Genomic DNA, 20476 nt, shown 5'->3' on the forward strand with positions numbered 1-20476 from the left:
TGAAAACTCCTCAGATACTTGAAGAGAGTCACTGCATTATGTCCCCCAAACCTTGAATATTTCTACCTTTTGGCTAACCATCCCTAGTTCTTTCAATTCATCATCATATGGCATGAACTTAAGGGCCTTCATTATTCTGGTCTCTTTCTTCTAGATGCTCTTAAGCTTATGAAGGTCCTTCCTAAAATGTAGCACCAGGACTGACCACTATACACCATACGTTGTCTTAGTAGCCAGACTATAACCTCCTTAGCCCTGAATATCATGTTGTTGTTGTTGTTGTTGTTATTGTCATTTAACTCAAGATTTGATTAGCTTTCTTGGCAGTCATACCATAGTGCTGATGTTGTTGCCCATCCTTCCTTCTTCAAGAGAACCAATGACACCATAGGGTGATGTCTTGCCATGTGTGAATTGGATTTAAGTGAGGCAGAGTTGTATATTGGGCTTGAAGCCCACACAAAAGTCCCAGTTGCTTGTTTTTCCTCCCCTGAGATAAACTGCTATCTAGCCATGCCTCCCTGATTTTGTACTTGTGAAACTGATTTTTGGATTCCAAGAGAAAGACTTACATTTATCCCTATTAAATTCCATCTTAATCTATTTGTCCTGTGTTCTAGATTTTCAAGATCTTTCTGAATCCTGACTCAATCATCCATCATCACATTACCTACCACTCCAGCTTTCTTTTCTTATCAAGTACACAAGAAACCCAGAACAGAGTTTTTAGATTTGTATGAGGATCAGTTGAAAAATATCACAGATTAACTGATAAAGCCTTTGACTCCTGATTAGAATAAATGGAAAGACCAGACTATAGGTACTAAAATCAAGAAGTTTATAAGAACTGCTTAAAACATACTATACAGAGCAGCTAGGTGGCACAGTGGATAGAGCACTGGCCTTGGATTCAGGAGGACCTGAGTTCAAATCCAGCCTCAGACACTTAACAATTACTAGCTGTGTGACCCTAGGCAAGTCACTTAACCCCAATTGCCTCACCAAAAAAACCCCAACACACTACACAGTATGAACATGTCTATATTGGTACCATTTTGGTATAATAACACACAAATGCTTTCTGTTAAAACTTCCTTGACTGAAAACTTAATTTCAGTCTCAAAAGTAGTACCAGGTTTTATGGCAATGAATGTCGACATATATTAAATCTTTGGCCTTATTTGAATAATTTAAGAGAAGCTATTTAATAATATTGTCATTTGCCCTAATGAAAAAAAATTTTTTTGGAGAATTTGATAAGCATGCCATCTTGTGCATTTTATCTAAGTCACCAACGTTAAATACTATGGGGTTAAGCTCATATCCCTGGATTGTACCAATGGAGACCAACTTCTAAGCTAACATAGAATTATTAATGATGATTTTGGGTCAAGCCATTCAGCAAATTCCAAATCCATCTAATTGTGTTATCACCCAGTCCACCACATCTCTTCATCCTTTCCATAAGAATAAAATAAGACGGGGCAGCTAGGTGTCACAGTGGATAGAGCACTAGCCCTGGATTCAGGAGTACCTGAGTTCAAATCCGGCCACTTAACACTTACTAGCTGTGTGACCCTGGGCAAGTCACTTAACCCCAATTGCTCTGCAAAAACAAACAAACAAACAAAAAGACAGGGACTGAAAAAAAAACAAGAATAAAATAAGACTTTGTCAAATGCTTACCTAAAAGCTAGATAAACATCTATAGCATTGCCTAGATTTAACAGTCTAATAACTCTCTCTCTCTCTCTCTCTCTCTCACACACACACACACACACACACACACAAATAAAATAAGAAGAGGAGAGGAGAAGAAAAAAAAAGAAGAGAGGAAAGGAGAGGAGAGGAGAACAGAGGAGAGGAGAGGAAAGGAAAGGAAAAGAAAGGAAAGGAAAGGAAAGGAAAGGAAAGGAAAGGAAAGGAAAGGAAAGGAAAGGAAAGGAAAGGAAAGGAAAGGAAAGGAAAGGAAAGGAAAGGAAAGGAAAGGAAAGGAAAGGAAAGGAAAGGAAAGGAAAGGAAAGGAAAGGAAAGGAAAGGAAAGGAAAGGAAAGGAAAGGAAAGGAAAGGAAAGGAAAGGAAAGGAAAGGAGACTAGGCTAAAGTTCTACTTGTTCTTGAAGAAGTCATACTGGTTATTTATGATCACCTTCTTTTTGTAGATGTTCATTAGTTATCACTTTAATAATAGAGATAGAGAGGAACTAGACCTATATTTTGTTGGTGCAGGGTTAAGGAAACTCTCTATCAATACAGATCACTTTTTTTGTAAATTATAGTTTTAGAGAGCTGTGTAGACTTAGAGCACTGATATGTTAAGTGACTTGCCTAGGGTCATCCAGCCATTAGGTTGGAGGTAGGGCTGCAACCCACGTCTTTCTGGTTTTGAGGTCAGATCTCTATGTGCTATGGATTCCACATCTCATTTTAACAATATATTCTATAATCTTGCTAGGAATGAAGTCAAGCTCACTGACATAGTCTGAAGGCTCCTTTCTCTTCATCTGAGGTGAGGAACAAAGTAGAAAGTTCATTCTTTTCCAAATCTGTACCATTCCTGTTATCTACCACCTTTCAAAGATCACTAATGGGGGCAGCTGGATGGGGCAGTGGTAAAGCACCGGCCCTGGATTCAGGAGTACCTGAGTTCAAATCCGGCCTCAGACACTTGACACTTACTAGCTGTGTGACCCTGGGCAAGTCACTTAACCCTCATTGCCCTGCAAAAACAAAAACAAAAACAAGGATCACTAAAAGTGGATCAGTGATCACATCTTCCAGTCCTTTCAGTACCTTAGGATGCAATCTACCTGAACTAGCTGTCTTGAATTTACCAAGAGTAGCTAGGTTCAATTTTCCTATTTATCTTGGATATCAACTACCCTGTTAGCCACTTTTGTTCAGTCCTTTTCTCCATTGTCAGTTCTATCTTCCCTTCTACCCTGAGCATCAGTCCTATCCCTTTCTTTCTACCAATACAGCTTTTAAAAACTTTCTCTTTGTTTTCCTTAACTATCCTTGCCAGCCTCAGCTCATTCTGAACTTTAGTACCAAGACATTCTTCTTACAGGACTGGTAATACTTTTGTAAGTTATCCTTAGTTACCTGTTCTTGCTTCCATGTTCTGTGTTCCCTTTTAGAATCTAATTTGGTTGGTGAATTCATTGTATAGCCACATCTGGATTTTAAGACAACTTTCCCCCTTCCTTACTGGAGTTGCTTTTTTTGTGTGTTTTCATGATTTCATTGTTTGTTTTTGAGGTAATTTGGGTTAAGTGACTTGCCCAGGGTCACACAGCTAGTATGTGTCAAGTGTCTGAGACCAGATTTGAACTCAGGTCCTCCTGACTCCAGAGCTGGTGTTCTATCCACTGTGCCACCTAGTTGCGCCCATGATTTCATTCTCAAGAGTTTTTCATTCTTACTTAACTTACTTTCCCTGTAGAATTTTAGTCAGTGAGATACTACTTATCTTTATCTGAATCCTTTCAAATCTGCTCCTCTCCAAAATATGGCATGCCAAACTATTCCCAAATTTCCCTTCTATTTTTTAAATTTTAAGATCATATGATCACTTTCTCCCAAGGCTCCCATCATTCTCTCCCCAGCAATCAGTTCTTCCTTGGGGAAATGAAGCTGTAGAATTGAATCATACCTTGTTGATTCCTCTACTTTTGAAATGATGATAGTTAAGATATATACATATATGTATATATACACATATGTGTGTATATATACAGAGTATGTATGTGTGAATGTATATATAGTTACAAATATATGTGTATCTATGTGTGTATATCTATATCGAGAGAGAGAGAGAGAGAGAGAGAGAGAGAGAGAGAGAGAGAGAGAGAGAGAGAACCAGAAACCAGAAACCTGAAATCCTCTGTTATGCCTCTGTGTGAGTCTTGGAATCTATTTTTTCAACTCCTCATCTAATTCCACATTCTGTCCACATACTCTGGAGAGGATTGTACTTGATGACAACATCACTTTTTTCTTCCTCCATAGATTTTTATCCAAATGTTTTCTGTGATGGATGTGTAAGTAATATGGCACAATAGAAAAAGTATTGAATTTAAATTTCTGGGACCTGGATTGGAAGTTCAGCTTTGTCTATTATTTCTATGATGTTGGGCAAGTAATTTAACCTCTGTGGGTCTCATTTTCTTCAGCTGAAAAACAAGAAGGTCAGACTAAATGACTTCTAAGGTACCTTCCAGATCTAATCTTACAATCTATGCTTCTCCCTTCTGATTCCTGGATTTCCTCAAGTATATCTTCTTCTTTTTTTTTTTTTTTTTTTTTTTTTTTAGTGAGGCAATTGGGGTTAAGTGACTTGCCCAGGGTCACACAGCTAGTTAAGTATTAAGTGTCTGAGGCCGGATTTGAACTCAGGAACTCCTGACTCCAGGGCCGGTGCTCTATCCACTGCGCCATCTAGCTGCCCCAAGTATATCTTCTTAATTGACAATGCAAATCAATGCTCCCTGACCTCCTCCCCACCCCACCCCCAACAGTCCACCCCAGCACCACCCTCAAACCCTTAGCTGTTCTTTTTCTTATGAGGAAGATAGAGCCTTTCAGAGTAATATTCCAGCTCTAGGTCTCATTTTAGCAAGTTTCAGTGATGCCTCTGAGGTCATAATTGGCCACTTGCTTGTTTGTCTTGCTTGATATCCATAGTTTTTGCATTTATATAGGGAAATTTAATGCCATGGATTTTTATTATTGGCTCCTTTTCTTGGATTTTGTCTCTTAAAAACTTCAAAGTATTTCTATTGCTGTTCTTCTTATTTTGTAGCTACATTCAATGCATCTAGATTGGTGACTAAACATAGATAGTTTCTCCCTCTTTGTTCTTTTCAGTTTAAAGACCTTTTGAATAGATTTGCTTGCTTCCATGCAAATAGATTCTTACCAACTTTTGTTAGCTATACTCCATCCCTGGCCAGGAGCCTGTCATCCTTAAATGCTAAGCTGTGGTCCAGAAATCCTAAGTACATTCTCAGAAATCATCTTCATAGTTCTCTCACTTCCCAAATCTATCTTTTCTGTTTCTTCCCCTACATCCTTTGCCTCTGGTGGGCAAACATGATGTAGATACTACCTCTTATAACTTCAATTTTTTCCCCACTACTTTATAATATTTAGCAATGATTTCTAAGTCCCTCTGGAAGTATCATGTATGCCCACATCAATCACTAAGAGCCAACCTGATCCATTGCTCATCTTATATTGGGACATAATGTAGCAATGAAATTGTCAGTGACAAACATGACTTTATTTATAGAGAAGAAGTTTGGCAACTGCCATAGGCCCATGCAAGTTAGACAATTAAGGTCATTAAGACAATGTAAGTCCATTAAAATTAAGAGAAGCAAGTGAGAATTGCAGATCTAGATGTGAAAGCCAAGTTTTGGCATCCCCAAAGTCTTTAAAGATAGGGTAGAGCAGGCAAGTCAACCAGAAAGGAACTTGAATCTAGATAAGCAAGCAAACACCAGGATTCAGGAAGTCAGTGAAGATAGGGAAGGGGGAAATGTCAGTAAGAACAACAATCAAATGTGTAGAACTCACTTGCGATCTCTGATCAAAAGCAGAGGTTCTTTGTTTTCCTCCCTGATTTCATACTTAATGTTCTGTGAGTAGGCAAGGGCTGGCAAGTGTGTGCTTGCAACTAGGGAGATAGTGAGACCCTCGGGTACTTGTAGATGCTGATTATAACAGGAATAGAGAGCTAAGCCTTCTGGAGTGTTCTTATGCCCCAGTCCCCCTATCCATACTAGTGCCTCCCCTATCTTTATGCCTGGCACTCTTTTCCCACCTGGAAAGTTCTGCCCCTTCATGATTGTATGAATCTTATCTATCCTTCAAGGATCTCAACTCTCTCTTCCTAATTCCAGAACACCCCCAAATTTGCAGTTATTTCTTTCTCTGCTTTGAACTCATAAGACTCATTGTTCATCAATTTTCATCATATGTTCATTTTATCTTCTTGTTTTTCTCATTTTTTAGTGTATAAAGTCCTGCTCTTGTGACATTTCCCGTATTCTTATTAATTATTTAAGTCTTGCGATTTAATTTAACTTCCCTCATGTTTGTGATTTGCCTTCCCAACCAGACTATAAGCTTCTTGAAATCAAGGGCTAGAAATTGGATAGCTTGTATAAACAAATGTTGAGAACTATTTTTACATGTAACTGGAAAAAAATAAAATACTTTTATCAGAAAAAAAAAAGAAAGAAATCAAGGGCTAGGTGTTATGTATATATATTTGGTTTTTTGCACAGGGCCTAGCCAGCACAGTCTTACACACAGTAGACAATCAATGCTTGTTGATTTAAGAAGCATACAGGACCTTCTAGCACTTGAGATTCTAAAGATATGTGCTACTTACTACTTCTAAAACTATATTTAGCCTTTCCTTTTTACTAGACGTTATTAAAAATCTTGCATTTAAAAACTGTAGTTAATATGTACCTCGATCAAAGGGAACTCTTTTATTTTCATGCTGTACTTTGTTTAATGAATAATAATTTTTTTTTAGTGTAACCAGTCTCTTGGCTAATGAGTTCTGCCTCTCAGTGGAATTACTAAATGGTAACCATGTTTCTAAATAGTTTCCTTGCCTCTGGCGTTAGTCTGTTTCTCCATCGTTAGTGTTTCCCATGATCTCCCAAACCAATACAGAATATGAGGGGCATGTATGCTATTTTTTTCTTCCCAAAGGACTGCAATTGTTGGTCTGGCAGTATCCGGTGAGTGTGAAATCAGTTTACTTTTAATGGTATAACTGCCTTTTACAGGAAGTCTCAACAAGATTACAAGGAGTGCAAGGGAAATAAGCCGTCTGAGATTTCCTTTATTTTCAATATAATCTTAGCAGGGAGGATGCTTATTCCAGCAGCTTCCTACTGCTAAATAAAGATGTCTTTTTCCTCCTTCCTTCTCACTCTTTTTTGGCCAGACTTTGATATTTGGCACAAAGGTTAAAGCTCATTTTGAGTTACCATGACATTGACATATCCATATTACAATAAGATTCCTAAGCCCACTTAAACATATGCAATAAAACAATTTCATTTTAACCATAGAATATGGACAATTTTGTGCAGTTTTTAAATTTATTGTATTTGACTTCTTTTAAGATAAAATTCCAAATCAAATAGTCACAAATTTAGGATACCAGGTACTATATATAAATATACATATGCATATAAACACACATATATGCACACACATATATATTACAGTATATTTAATCATAATATATGTAGGTATATGTATATACATCTATGTATACATATATATGTATTTGTGTTTGTATATTACAATTCAATTCACCAAGTCTTTATTAAGGATCTGCTTTGTGCCAGGCATTGTGCTATGTGCTAGGAATGTAAAAACAAAAATGAAAAAAACTCTGCCTTCAAGGAGTTTACATCCTACTAAGAAAAAAAATGTATGCAAATAAGTTAATACAAAATATGTAAATTGAGGGGGGAGGGAGTTGGGAGGAAGAAGAGATAGTGACAGGATTGCAAGAAGAAGGAAAAAATCATTGGAGTATTTTTTTTAATTCACAAGAGAACAGAAAGAAGTACAGAGGGAAACAGGACAGTTTCAAAAGATACATGTTAAATTTATTATACACTTAAAGAGAAAATCAAGCTCTGTATGATAGAAATTTTCAGTTTTATGTACAATCCTATTTTTGTTCTATTCTGAATATGGAAATGCTCATTTTATTTGTTACCTTCAGAGTAAAATTAATAAAAATGAAAAGTATATGCAAAATAATTTCAGTGGGAGATGAAGGGGAACTACAAAGAACTGGGGATTTCAGGACAGTCATTGTGCAGAAATTGGCACTTGAGCTGAGCCTTAAATTCCTCAAATATGGTACCTTCTAATGTTTTATTAGACTGGTGATAGATATTTTATGTAACACCAGTAGTGCGGTATCACTTACACTATCAAACACAGGTGTGGTATGTCTGGAGTGTTCCCTTAATATAGACCAGTGGTGTTAAATTCAAGTAGAAACAGACCATTAATAGTATGTAAGAATCCCTGTGGGCTGCACATAGACTTAGTTTTAGAATGTAATGTTATCTATGTTTTATTGAATTTTAATTTATTTTGTTAAATATTTTCAAATTCCATTTTAATCTGTTTTAGTGTTACAGGTCGCGGAGTGTTTCTGGTGGAGACTCACACTGTTACCTCTCCCATGGTGTGCGTTAACACCTTCTTACTCTCTTGGTTGGATTTATCACTCTAATCTGTGAGCATATTGGACAGTCCAGGTTCCCAAAGAAGAACCACCACTATATCCACTATATGGTTACAATACATTTTTCTCAGGATCCTAAGGTAACTTTAATGAAGGGGGAAGAAAAACATTACCCTTACCCTAGCTCTTGAGCTCCCATTGATCTATTTACATAAACCACCCACTCAGAATGACACTTCTAGATCTTAAACATAATTTCCTTAGTGATAAAACAAAAAGAATAATAACATATTTTAAAGTAAATGCATACATAACATAATATAAACAAACCTAAGTCACACTCACCAATGCATTCAGTATCTGTAGGGGAGAATGGACACACACTTATAGGAACCTGGCAGGAAACTACCTGAAGGAGGAAAACCCATGCCAGGGATAACTCATAAATCTGGACTGAGATGCTAATGTAAGTGGTCTATTCAGGAATGTCTATCCCACACAAAACAACTTTTCTGCTACCTGTGTCTCCACTCATTCTCACCACTTTCTAGCTAGACAAATCCTCTTCTCTTCTATACACATTAACCAGATCTTTCAAATTAAAATCATCCTTAAAGGGACATTTAGAAAGAGTTACTTCTTCAACAAAATAGCAGGTACCTTTAAACCAGATAACTGCAAAACCCATCAGGCTGGATAACTCTGGGCTATGGAAACTAACCCAATTAATTATTCATTCATTCAGATGCTGCATTGTTCAATCAGAAAAAAAGTTTACCAAAAACAACTCAGACTGACTCTCTAGGCCAGGCCAAACAGCCTAGCCAGCTTTTCCTAAATTTGCTTTTGACCTCTTGCTATTTCTTCAACTTCATATGCCTCAACCTTATATTTCCCGTGTCCTTTGTCCCCTATACCTTTTAGCAGCTTAAATTGGAACTTTTTGGTACTCAGTGACTCACTTTTCACTAAAAAGGTAACAACTTTCCAAATTTCCCCTATAAAATTGACAGTACAGTTATCTCTTCCACCTCAAGACTTTTCCCATCGTGGTTTCAATATACTGCCGGTCGGTGTAAGAAATTAAATAGGAATTTATGGGGAGTTTTTCCGACGCCACAGAGAACACATGAAGGTCAGCAGATGACACAGAGCCTATGACCAAATCCTTAAACCAAATTTTACAATAAGGTACTGCAAACACCCCATAACAGGAAACGAAAAAAAAAAAATCAGACTTCTTCTCTAGTACAAAGGGAGGGTCAAAAAATTGTACTCAAATTTTTCAGATCACAAGGACACTGGGCCCCTAACCCTTACAAATATGGAAGGGATAACTGCACTTTTAAAATCATAACCCAGTCTCTAAATATGCACGATTTCTATTTTTTTCAGTTTTACCCTTTTTAGATAGAAAAACTTTTTTCTAAATGAGTTGATGGACCATAATGCTTTGTAGCTCTATGCCTACACTATGGCCCCTAAACTGTTTTGTGTATTTGAAACTTTTTATTCATACTCTTTTTTTTATCAATTTTTAATAAAATTCATTTGCTCCCACTTAATCCATCAAACTATTTATATACAAAGAAAGATTATTCAACATCTTTCACAAGGTGATTTTAGTCTTCATATTTACAGCAGTTCATTTTCTTTCCCAAACTGATTAAATCCAGTCTGAAAGTTGTTCCTTCATATGCATATTTTAGCAGTTTTAATTACACCAAAATTCTTTTCCTATTCATTTCAGGAATCAAAAATGTTTAGCTATAACAACAGTATTATTTTACATCTCTTAACAATTGCACAAAAGCTCTCTTTCCGCCTTTTTCATTACTAAATTGGTCTCTATGAATATGGGCCTTGAAGGAACACTATACTACATCTATATAACTACAATCATAATTACTAAGGATGGTAAGTTGGCTAAGAGGCCATTTAAATAAGCTGAGTAAATATTAAACCTTAGCAAGTATCAGAAATGTCTATTCTACAGTAATCAGTTATATAAGTACTTCTAGACATATAAAAGCTGTACTTCTCCTTTTCTTTGGAAGCTCCTACCCTTGGGCAGGGTTTTTTCTTTAAGCATAGAATGCTGAGATTTTCATCATAACTGCTTTAATCCCAGAGGACAGGGTATTACCCTTATACGTTTCAACTCAGGGAGCAACTTTTCAATTCAAACTACCCCCCCCCCCATATCATCGCCATGATTTTCAGTCCAACATAACACAGGCACAAATACTTACATAGTTTTAAACTTTTCTTTCAGAGCATCATAGAATACTATTGTTCTTTGGGGAAGGTAATAACTCAGGCAACATCGTTGTTACCTAGCAAAAGATTATGCTCATTCTTGTATGAAGTGATGCTTGTCTCCAGGATTCTATGACCTTTTAAAAATGTCTGGATCACTTGTCTTGGCTAGGCCATTGATCAGAAAAGTGGGTTGTGGGGGCAGTTAGGTGGCACGGTGCACGGCCCTGGATTCAGGAGGACCTAAGTTCAAATCAGGCCTCAGACACTTGACACTACCTGTGTGACCCTGGGCAAGTCACTTAACCCTCATTGCCCCATCCAAAAAAGAAAGAAAGAAAGAAAGAAAGAAAGAAAGAAAGAAAGAAAGAAAGAAAGAAAGAAAGAAAGGAAGAAAGAAAGGAAGAAAGAAAGAAAAGAAAAGAAAAGAAAAGAAAAGAAAAGAAAAGAAAAGAAAAGAAAAGAAAAGAAAAGAAAAGAAAAGAAAAGAAAAGAAAAGAAAGGAAAAGAAAAGAAAAGTGGGTTGTGGTAGGGAGGAATGCAGTTGAGAGAACGTGAGAAAAGAGGTGAGGTGGATCTACTGAACTTAATATTTACATTGAATTTTTATACATTTGTAACTTTGCCATAAAAAAACCATAGATTTAGGGGCTGGAAGGAACTTCAGAGGTCATCTGTCCAACCACCTTATTTCACAGATGAGGATATTAAAGCTAAAGGATATTAAATGACTTGCCCAAAGTCATACAGGTAGTAAGTAGCACAGTAGGATTCAAACATAAGTCCTATTACTTCAAACTGGAGTTTTCTAAACCTTTCTCTTCTTTTTTTCTTTTTTTTTTTTTTTTGGTGAGGCAGTTTGGGTTAAGTGACTTGCCCAGGGTCACACAGCTAGTAAGTGTTAAGTGTCTGAGGCCAGATTTGAACTCAGGTCCTCCTGAATCCAGGGCCAGTGCTCTATCCACTGCACCACCTAGCTGCCCCTAAACCTTTCTCTTCTGATAGAAAAAACAGGTTCAATTTGGAAGGTTTCTTTTCTGAAAATAACCTGTACCGTTCGTGTTTATTACTACTTATCTGAACTTGACTTATTTTTAACTTTCCCCTAGGAGTCTGCACAGGGTACATAAGAGTGCTGGACCTGGGGTTGGAAGACCTGGTCTCAGATCCTACTTCTTTCACTTACTATCCACGTGACCTGGGCAAGTCCTTTGCTAAGTTCTCTGGGCCTCCTTTGGGGTAAAACGAGGTGGATGGACTAAGTGGCCTCGTAGGTCCCTGTCAGCTCTAAAGTCTATGATCCCTTGCTACCAAAGAAAGACCACCAAGGCAAGGGACAAAGAACAAATGTGAAACATGACAAGGAATAGTGAAAAGACTAACTGACAACCAAGAATACTTTTTCATCTGGAGGGTTCTACCTTCCTCAGGGACCTATGTATCACTCCAGACAGACTAAGACCACCCCTCTAGAGCTGAGGCTTCCCTAAGTCAGTCAATAAACATTTATTAAGTGCCAGGCACTCTGCTAAGACCTGGTAATACAAATACAGAAAAGACAGTTCCTGCCCTCAAGGAGCTTACTATCTAATAGGGGAAGATAACACACAAAAGAAAGCTGAAGTGGGGGTGGGGGTAGGAGCAGAGAGGGAAAGTACTTAGCCCTGGGTCATGATAGAGTCAAGAGTGAAGTAGGTAAGAAATGAAGAGATGGTTGGCCTAGGCCTGATTCTTAAATGGATGTTATAATAGTTTTCCACTCTCCAATCAGAGGGAGGGGGACTCAGAGGGGGAAGGTACTGAGTTCTTTGGCTGAGGTGAATTTGCAAGATCACCCTCCTCCAGACCTGCACAGTCTACGGGACTCATGAGGTAAGGGGTGGGGGGTGGAGGGTATGGGTAGGGAGGGGCACTGGGTCAGAGCACTGGGTCTGGAGTCAGGAAGACCTAAGTTCAAATAGAGTCTCAGAGACAACTAGCTGTGTGACCTTGGGCAAGTCATTTAACCTCTATCTGTCTCAGTTTCCTCATTGGTAAAATGAGGATAATAATAGCACCTACCTCCTAGGGTTGTAGTGAGGATCAAATGAAATGACATTTGTAAAGTGCTTAGTAAGCGACCTGGCACATAGTAGGCACTTAATAAATGCTTGTTACCTTCTTTTCTAGTATTAGTAAGAGTCAAGGTCTTCATTTGTCTCTTTATCAATGATATCAAAATCAGAAAGAAATGGGGGCTACTAAACAGGACATAGGGGCATCTGAGTGTCACAGTGGATAGAGCGCCGGGCCTAGAATGAGGAAGACTCATCTCCCTGAGTTCAAATCTGCCCTCAGACACTTACTAGCTGTGTGATCCGAGATAAGTCATTTAACACTGTTTGCCTCGGTTTCCTCACCTGCAAAATGAACCAGAGAATGAAATGGAAAACCACTCCAGTATCTTTGCCAAGAAAACCCCAAGTGGAGTTGCAGAGTCAGACAACTGAAATTACTGAATAACAGCCAAACAAACAAATAAAAACACACACACACACACACACACACAAACTGTACAGAAGGATCCTTGCTATTAACATTATGTCTGTTGTGTTATATTTCTATTTACTTTGTCAGATACTTCCCAATCCCATTTTAATCTGGTTGAGACTACACTGGGGAGTGATTCAGATCCCATAGTGTTTGACACCTATGTTCTACATTGTATCTCTGGGCTTTACTGCATATGGATTACAGGTATTATTCTTCCTTTCAGGGCTGTTCTGTTCTTTCTTCCCACTCCAGGAAGCTTCTCTTCCATTGTCTCTAGGTCTGTCTCTCTCTCTCCCTCTCTCTCTCTTCCATTTATAGTTTAGGTACTTCTCCTTGCTCTTCTTCACTTTCCCATCCTTAGGAAAGTGTTACACTCACTCAGAGAGAGCCAGAACATACCTGCTGTTAGACTAGTTAACATATTTCTAGTTTTTGGCTAGCTCCACAGCCTCAACTCTTAGGCACACAAATGAGTTCCCAAAACAGCTTTACTCAACCAGTGGTTCCCTTTCACCATTCCTAGATGAATTGGGAAAACTTGGTCCCAATGCAGCTAGGAGGCATAAGGGATAGAGTGCTGGACTTGTAGACCAGAAAACTGGGGTTTGAATACTGTCTCAGATATTTACTAGCTGCGTGATCCTGGGAGAACCACTTAATCTCTTTCTGTCTCCATTTTCTCATCTGTATAATGGGGATAAAAAGAATGGACTCTACCTCATGAGGATGCGAGAATCAATTGTCATAGCATAAATAAAGGTCTTATGAGACCTCAGAGTGGGGGATGGTGGGAGTGGAGAATACTGTCAGGGTATCTTCTTGAGTCTTTTTGAAGTTGAAGGAAAAACACATAAAGCATTTTCTATTTGTCCTGCTGACCCCTGTCAACCAGCCAATAACTACAGAAAAACTGAAAATTACACTGAGACTCACAGAAGCCTCAAAAAAGCACTAAAACCTGTGGAAGGAATGGGGCAAAGCTGGCAGACGCTGCCACAAACCCTGCCACAATCTTGAAGTTTCATGTTCCCATTACACATTAAAATAAGCAATAGCCCCAAAGGGCACAGTAGAACTGTATGCAGGAGCTGTATACTGACAGGATTCCAGAAATAGTTATTGTGCACACATGCATCTTAGTAACAGGTTAAGAAGGGACAAACATCTAAATGGGTACTGGGCATCCCCCAAAGCTGCAAGGTCCCCAAATGTCCCAATGAGATTACAGCCCTGAAACAGGTACCTTAGCATAATTCAGTCACTTAAGACGGAGATCGCTTTGATTTCTCCTAGCATATTTCTGCAGTAGTCTACCCACCATTGCCATTTTCATGGGTAACTCACAGTTCCACATCATACCAGGGCAAAAAAGGGGATTAATTAGCACTTTTGCAATAATGTCCACCTCAACGAGTAAGGGCAGTTGAGAGCTACTAGAAAAAGTTCCCTAAAGTAATTTAGTTACAAAACACTTAGCCTTGAAAAATATGGACAGAATCCATAAATGCTGACCCAGGAGTGAGGGTGAGGGTGTGTCTGACATTTCCTTTGCATATGAAACGGTAAATTTGAGAGGAAAAAACCATGGGAGTAGGGACAAGTATAAAGAAAGATGGTGGTGTACATATCAGATAGAAATTCAAGAGGACAGTAGGGCATATGTCAGACATACAGTGTAAAAGGACAATGAGGTATATGTAGGGATGTGTGTGTGTCTGTGTACGTATCAAATTCAGGCTATAGAGGTTAGAAGGATGGTAGAGGGCCTGTGTATCACACTTTTGGTGGGGAAGTATAATAGATTAAATTTATATAGAGCTTTATGGTTTACAAAGTCCTTTAAGAACATTATTTCAGAAGATTCTCCCAGCAACATTGTGAGGTAAATGATGTATAAGCATTATTACCCCCATTTTACAGATGAAGAAACCAAGGTTGAAGAGGTTGTTAATTGCCCAAGGTTATTTAGATAGTAAGTGGATTCAATTCTAGCTTCTCTGACTCCCAATCTAGTGTTTTTTTCACTGCACCATATTGCCTTTCCGTGTGTGTCAGACACTGGGTATAAGGGGAGGTGGTAAAGAGTTTGTATCTTTTGCAAAGTATGAGGGAGGATTATGGGGGAGGGTAAGTCAGATAAGGCATGAAGGGGGGGGGTTGATGGGTGTGAGTAAAAACCGTATGTGTGGTGGGAGGGAAGAAAGTGGGATATAAGTTTTGGGGATAAGGTGTGAAAGGGGATGGGGGAATTGTGAAGAGATTATGTGGGTTGATAGGGATACAGTGTGAAGGAAGATAGGTGGTGGTAAATTTGGGTGAAAGGGAAAGCACCTAGCACTGGGATGGGGGAAAGAAGAGACTGAAGGGTTGTGCTGCAAGCAGGTCTAGGTCAGGGTTGTGATAGGCAGAGAGAAGATTCAGAAATGCCCAACTTCCTGTTTTCCCACCCATCTCCCCTCTCCCCAATACCTGTACAGGTGCAATCTCATAGCTAATACAAACTTATTTTGAATTCTAAGTGGGACTTTCCCAACTGGCACCATTAGAGTTTTTATTTAAATTGTCTAGAACATCAGGATTTTGCAGAAAAAAAAATGGGAAATGCTCTCCTAATCTAATATAGGACAAATATTTCAAGCTCAATCCAACCCCTTTTGGTCTTACTCCTGGGGTGAGATGTACATCAACCCCAAATGGAGGTAGAAAGAAATTGGAAGGACTATTTAACTCCAAGTGAGATAGTAGACTGGGGTAATGGAATGGTAGGCAAGACAAACAGAGGGAGTTCAAACGACAGCTTTAAAATGTTTAAGTGGAAAAAAATGTCTAAGAAATTTTTTAGATAATGTATTGTGACTGGGTGTTACCAAAAAGCGCCTGTGTGACAAAATATCCCACTGGGCTATGAGCTAAAACAGCTAAGACATTCTTCCCCCAGACCAATAGAAGACATCAGGGAATAACAGCAATTTAGCAGACTTAACTAGTTGTTGCTAGTAAAATGGGCAACTAGGTGGTACAGTGGCTAGGGTACCAGGCCTAGAGTCAAGAAGACCCCTCTTTATGAGTTCAAATCTGGTCTTAGACATTTTCTAGCTGTGTGACTCTGTGCAAGTCACTCAATCCTTTTGCCTCAGTTTCCTCATCTCTAAAATGAACTGAAGAAGGAAATGACAAAGTACTCCAGTATCTTTGCCAAGAAAACCCCAAATGGGGTCACAACTGAATAATGACAACCCAGTAGTGGGCAGCAGAGAGCAGCTCAACAAAGAGAACAGCAGAGAACTCCAGATCAGCAGAAAGTAATTTGCCTAGTGATATTACAAGGGGACACTGGAAATTCTGAAGGAGAACAAATAGCCATATTGTTTGCCCTAGTTCCGTGTATTTCTTACACAAGGGGGAGGGGAACCAGCATTTCTTAAGCACCTACTATGTGCCAGAGATCGTCCTAAGAGCTTTACAAATATTATCTTATTTGATGCTCTCAGCAACCCTATGAGGTAAATGCTCTTGTGATTTTCTCTCCCTCAGTGGTAATCAGGGGGAGGGCATAGGTTGGTGGAATCTTTCTCATAACATATTTTAAGTGGTTGCTTGCCTTGAACAACAGGTTTTAAACAACAGGTTGAACAGGTGTCTTCCATTTGGTCAGTAAAAGAAGTACATCAGTGGGAATTTGTGACCTACGGTTCTGAACTCGAAATATTCACTGGACTTAAGGTAACTCTCAGGGAATCATGTGAAAGGGCATTTCTCAATCAATAAACATTAAGTGCCTATAATATACCAGGCACTGTGCTAAGTCTGGGAATACAAAAGAAAGTCCCTGCCCTCAAGGAACTCACTATCTAATGGGAGTTGCTATGCTATCAAAAGAGTCAGGAATTGACCCCAAACAGGAAATGTTAATGAGGAACAGATGTAAAGCAGCAAGTTGCTTGGTGACTATGTCTCCTTGGCAGGGGGTAAAGGAACAAATGGAACTCTTGATTAAATTCTACATCCTTTTCATCAAAGCCTCTCCCCTATATTTACTGTAGGAAATCTTAAAAAAAAAAAAATTCCTTGTGCTCCGTAGAGAAATGTAATGGGTGGAAGCCCAACTTTTGCCCTAATTGAGTGCAAGCATCTACTTGCCGCCAGAGGACTTCGTGTGCTGGTCTACTTTAAGAGAGGAGTGTCTTTTGAAGGCCACCATGATTCCCTAGGGGTCCTTCCTACCTGTAAAAGGGTTTATACCTTGGGCAAGGGCCAGCTAGTGAATATTAGAAGTGGATTTAGCCTGGAGGTGAGAACCAGGTGCAATGTTCACAGTTGGAGGTTTTCCAGGGCAACACTTTAGAAGGACAGCAGCATGATTATAAGCCAATTCCTTCCTCTGCTAATTAAATCTTGTCTGCTGCTTACCCCTAGATTCCCCTCTGCAGGACTGAACAAAGACAGCCCTGCAGAAATGAACAGTAACACTCTCTTCTCCTGAGCAAGGCCTGTACTTGAAAGACTGTGGTGAAAGCACTGGATTTAAAAGTTAGAGGGTTTGGGTTCAAATCGCAGCTCTACCATGGTGACACTGGGCAATTCCTAGTCTTTATGAGTATCACTTTCCTCATTTGTAAATTGAGGGTATTGTTCTTATTGACCCTTATGGACACTTCTAGGTCTAAATGTAAGATCCTATACATTATATTATATACAGAAGGATTTTGAGAAAGCTCTCATATAGGGTGGGGGAGGGGTGTTATTGGGTAAGGGAAGGAAACACAAAACTTAGTAGGTTTGGGACAGCAGCAGTCTTTTGTCCCTTTCACTCTTTCATATATATAGGTATATAGGTATATAGATATATCTCCCACCTTCCCAGCTAACAGGAGCAACAGCCACCTGACTTGCACAACCAAGCACATTTATTTAGTAAGGCTGAACACATAGCCGGAGAGAATGATCTCCAGGAAGCTAGTCAGAAAGTTATAAACTGTTGAGATTAATTTTCCAAGTCTAGATAATGTATAAACTTCCGAGGTACTGAAGGTGATAATGGAATTAATGGAGTGAAGAGCAGGATGGAGGGCCTTTAGCTCACAGCACGACATCAGGTTTCTCTGCATAAACTTTTTGAGATGAATGCAAGCATTGTACTGTAACAATACCAACGCCACAGCTCCCTATCCAATAATCAGTCCTCCAACATTTGGATCCGTTTATGCGATAGGAGTATCTCCTGTATTGCAGTTATGCAACCTCATTCTTGCAGCGCCGGTTACTTCCTGTACTTCTAGCTGTGCCAGATTCATGCAACCCGCCCACTGTAGGCTTCAATGAACTGCCTTCCCAGTTCTCCATTAAGAACCTCTTCAACCTTCTGGGATGAATGCTCTGCACCGCATATTCCTTGCGTTGCAACAACCACCAGAGTTCCGGTGTCCTGGGGCATTAAAATACGTAGAATGGCAACCCAGAGCGGGGGGAGGAGAGAAAGGGGGGGGGGTGTCTTACAAGCAATGTCACCCCAACAACAGTAGGCGGTGCTGTTTGCATCGTCCCTCCCTCTCGCCCCCACCAATTGGAGATAAACTCCAGTCAATTCCATTCCTAATGCTAAAAGAAAAAGCAGGGATGGGAGAAAAAAGGGGGGAAAACCCATCTACTTAATAGTTTAGCTCGCCTCTTTATGCCGCAGGACAACGTATGGCTTGCACCCCAACAGCCTAGAACTTCCACATGGAGTAGCAACGTGCTGCAACAATGCACACCCTCCAGCAGCTCCCAGTGCATGGACCTACCCCCTCCCCCTTCCCTCCCTTCTCCGAGTGCCAAGAGTTTGGAGCGCGCGCATGCACACACATACACACGAGGAGTGGGCTATCCAATATATCCCTCCGCTCCCCCTTTCCCCAACCAAAGTGACTTGACAACGATCTGAGAAATGAAAGGAGGAGGGAACTACTTTGCTGAAACTTGCTCGGCAGCGCACGGCTGCGGGCTGCAGTGATTCTCCCGGAGGCTTAGGTTCTCCTTTCTCTTCCCCACCCTCCGCCGTACCCTCTCTCTCTTCCCCAGCCCGCCTGACACTACTTCGGGGCTCCTGTTTTTCGCTCGCCTCCCCACCCCGCCACAAACTCTTCTCTCCCGGGACGAGCACGCAGCCACGAGAGAAGTCGCAAGGGACTACTTCTCGTCCGTCGTCCCCCCGCGGGGGGCCTCGGGGAGTCAGCAGCGCGGCGGCCGCGGCCGCGGCTGCGGAAGGAGCGGGCGGCGTGCGTGCTTCCGCCGCTTCCCCTCCCCTCCGGTGATTCCCCCTTGCCCTCCCCCCGCCCCCCTCCCCCGCCAGCCTCTCGTCCCCGCCCCCCCTCTCCCGAGTGAGAGCGAGGGAGCTCGTCCATGGAACCGCTGCTGAACACGGGCACGGACCGCCCCCGATTTCCATTCCTCTTAGACTCCTAACTCGGACCGGGTCCCCTGTTAGGGGGGCCCTCGTCGGTGTTCCCCTCCTTCCGCCCCTCGCTCTCCCCCGCCCCGCGCTGGGTGGGGGCGCTTGGCCCTCGTTGGCTCCCTCCCCCCGCTCTCGCTCACACTCCCAGACACACTCATCGCCCCCTGCTCCCCCCACCCACCCCACGGCGCTGGAGGAGTCCCCGCTGTTGGATCGTGTCTAGAGGAATCCGCCGCCGCCGCCGGGACCCCGGCTCGTTCTGCCCTGCCCTGCCCTGCAGCCCCCGGAGGAGCTTAGCCGAAGCCGCCGCCGCCCGGAGAGGCGGGCGATGGTGGGGTGGACTCGCCGCTGCCGCGCGGAGCCCGGACTTGGCAGCCCGCGTGCCTGAGCGAGACTTGCGCCGCCGCCGCGGAGCCGCCACTTCTGCCCCTTGGAGCGGGCAGCGGGCAGCGAGATCGGCACCCGACATCGAGACCGCCGAGATTGTGGCCGCCGCCGCCGCCCCCCCGCGGGGCGGCCGGGGTTCCCGGGAGGGGAGGAGGGGGGGGCCGCTCCGGGGGAGGTGTCCACCATGGTGAGGTCCCTGACCCGCTCCTCCCGCGCCCCCCCGGCCGCCGCCTCCGGCCCCTCGGTGCCGCCGCCGCCGCCGCTGCTGCTGCCGCCGCCGCTACTGCTCCGCCTCCTGCCGCCGCCGCCGCCGCTGCTGCTGCTCCTCCATCTCCAGATCGGATCACGGTGAGGGAAAAATGAGCGAGGAGACGGCGACTTCTGACCACGAGTAAGCGAGCCCCTTATGCCCCCGGCGCCTGAATGAAGGCTGCCTGCCCACCTGTACCCCCCTCCCCATGAGTTCGGGGCTGGGGGGGGAATCGGATTGGGATTGGGGGGAGGGGGAGAGGACTCCCCCCCCATCCCTATGCTTTGAACTGGTTTCCTTTTAGGGGGAGGGGGAGGTTGTCCTGAGTCTGGAGGTAAGGTTCCCCCCCACCCCGAGAATGCTTGAGTTGGGATGCA

At 41.7% G+C, this 20476-nt stretch overlaps 1 protein-coding gene across 1 annotated transcript in view; it reads left to right on the plus strand.

Moving 5' to 3' along the window:
* Positions 1-20051: 20051 nt before the first annotated feature.
* SPRED1 (sprouty related EVH1 domain containing 1) overlaps positions 20052-20476 on the plus strand; it is a 148337-nt gene continuing 147912 nt past the window's right edge. The window contains exon 1 of the mRNA XM_043984358.1: positions 20052-20240. Coding sequence (XP_043840293.1) covers positions 20209-20240 — 32 coding nt within the window. The 5' untranslated portion in view covers positions 20052-20208. The remainder of the gene's footprint in view (positions 20241-20476) is intronic.

Source organism: Dromiciops gliroides, chromosome 2 (genome assembly GCF_019393635.1).
Source record: "Dromiciops gliroides isolate mDroGli1 chromosome 2, mDroGli1.pri, whole genome shotgun sequence".
NCBI lineage: Eukaryota > Metazoa > Chordata > Mammalia > Microbiotheria > Microbiotheriidae > Dromiciops > Dromiciops gliroides.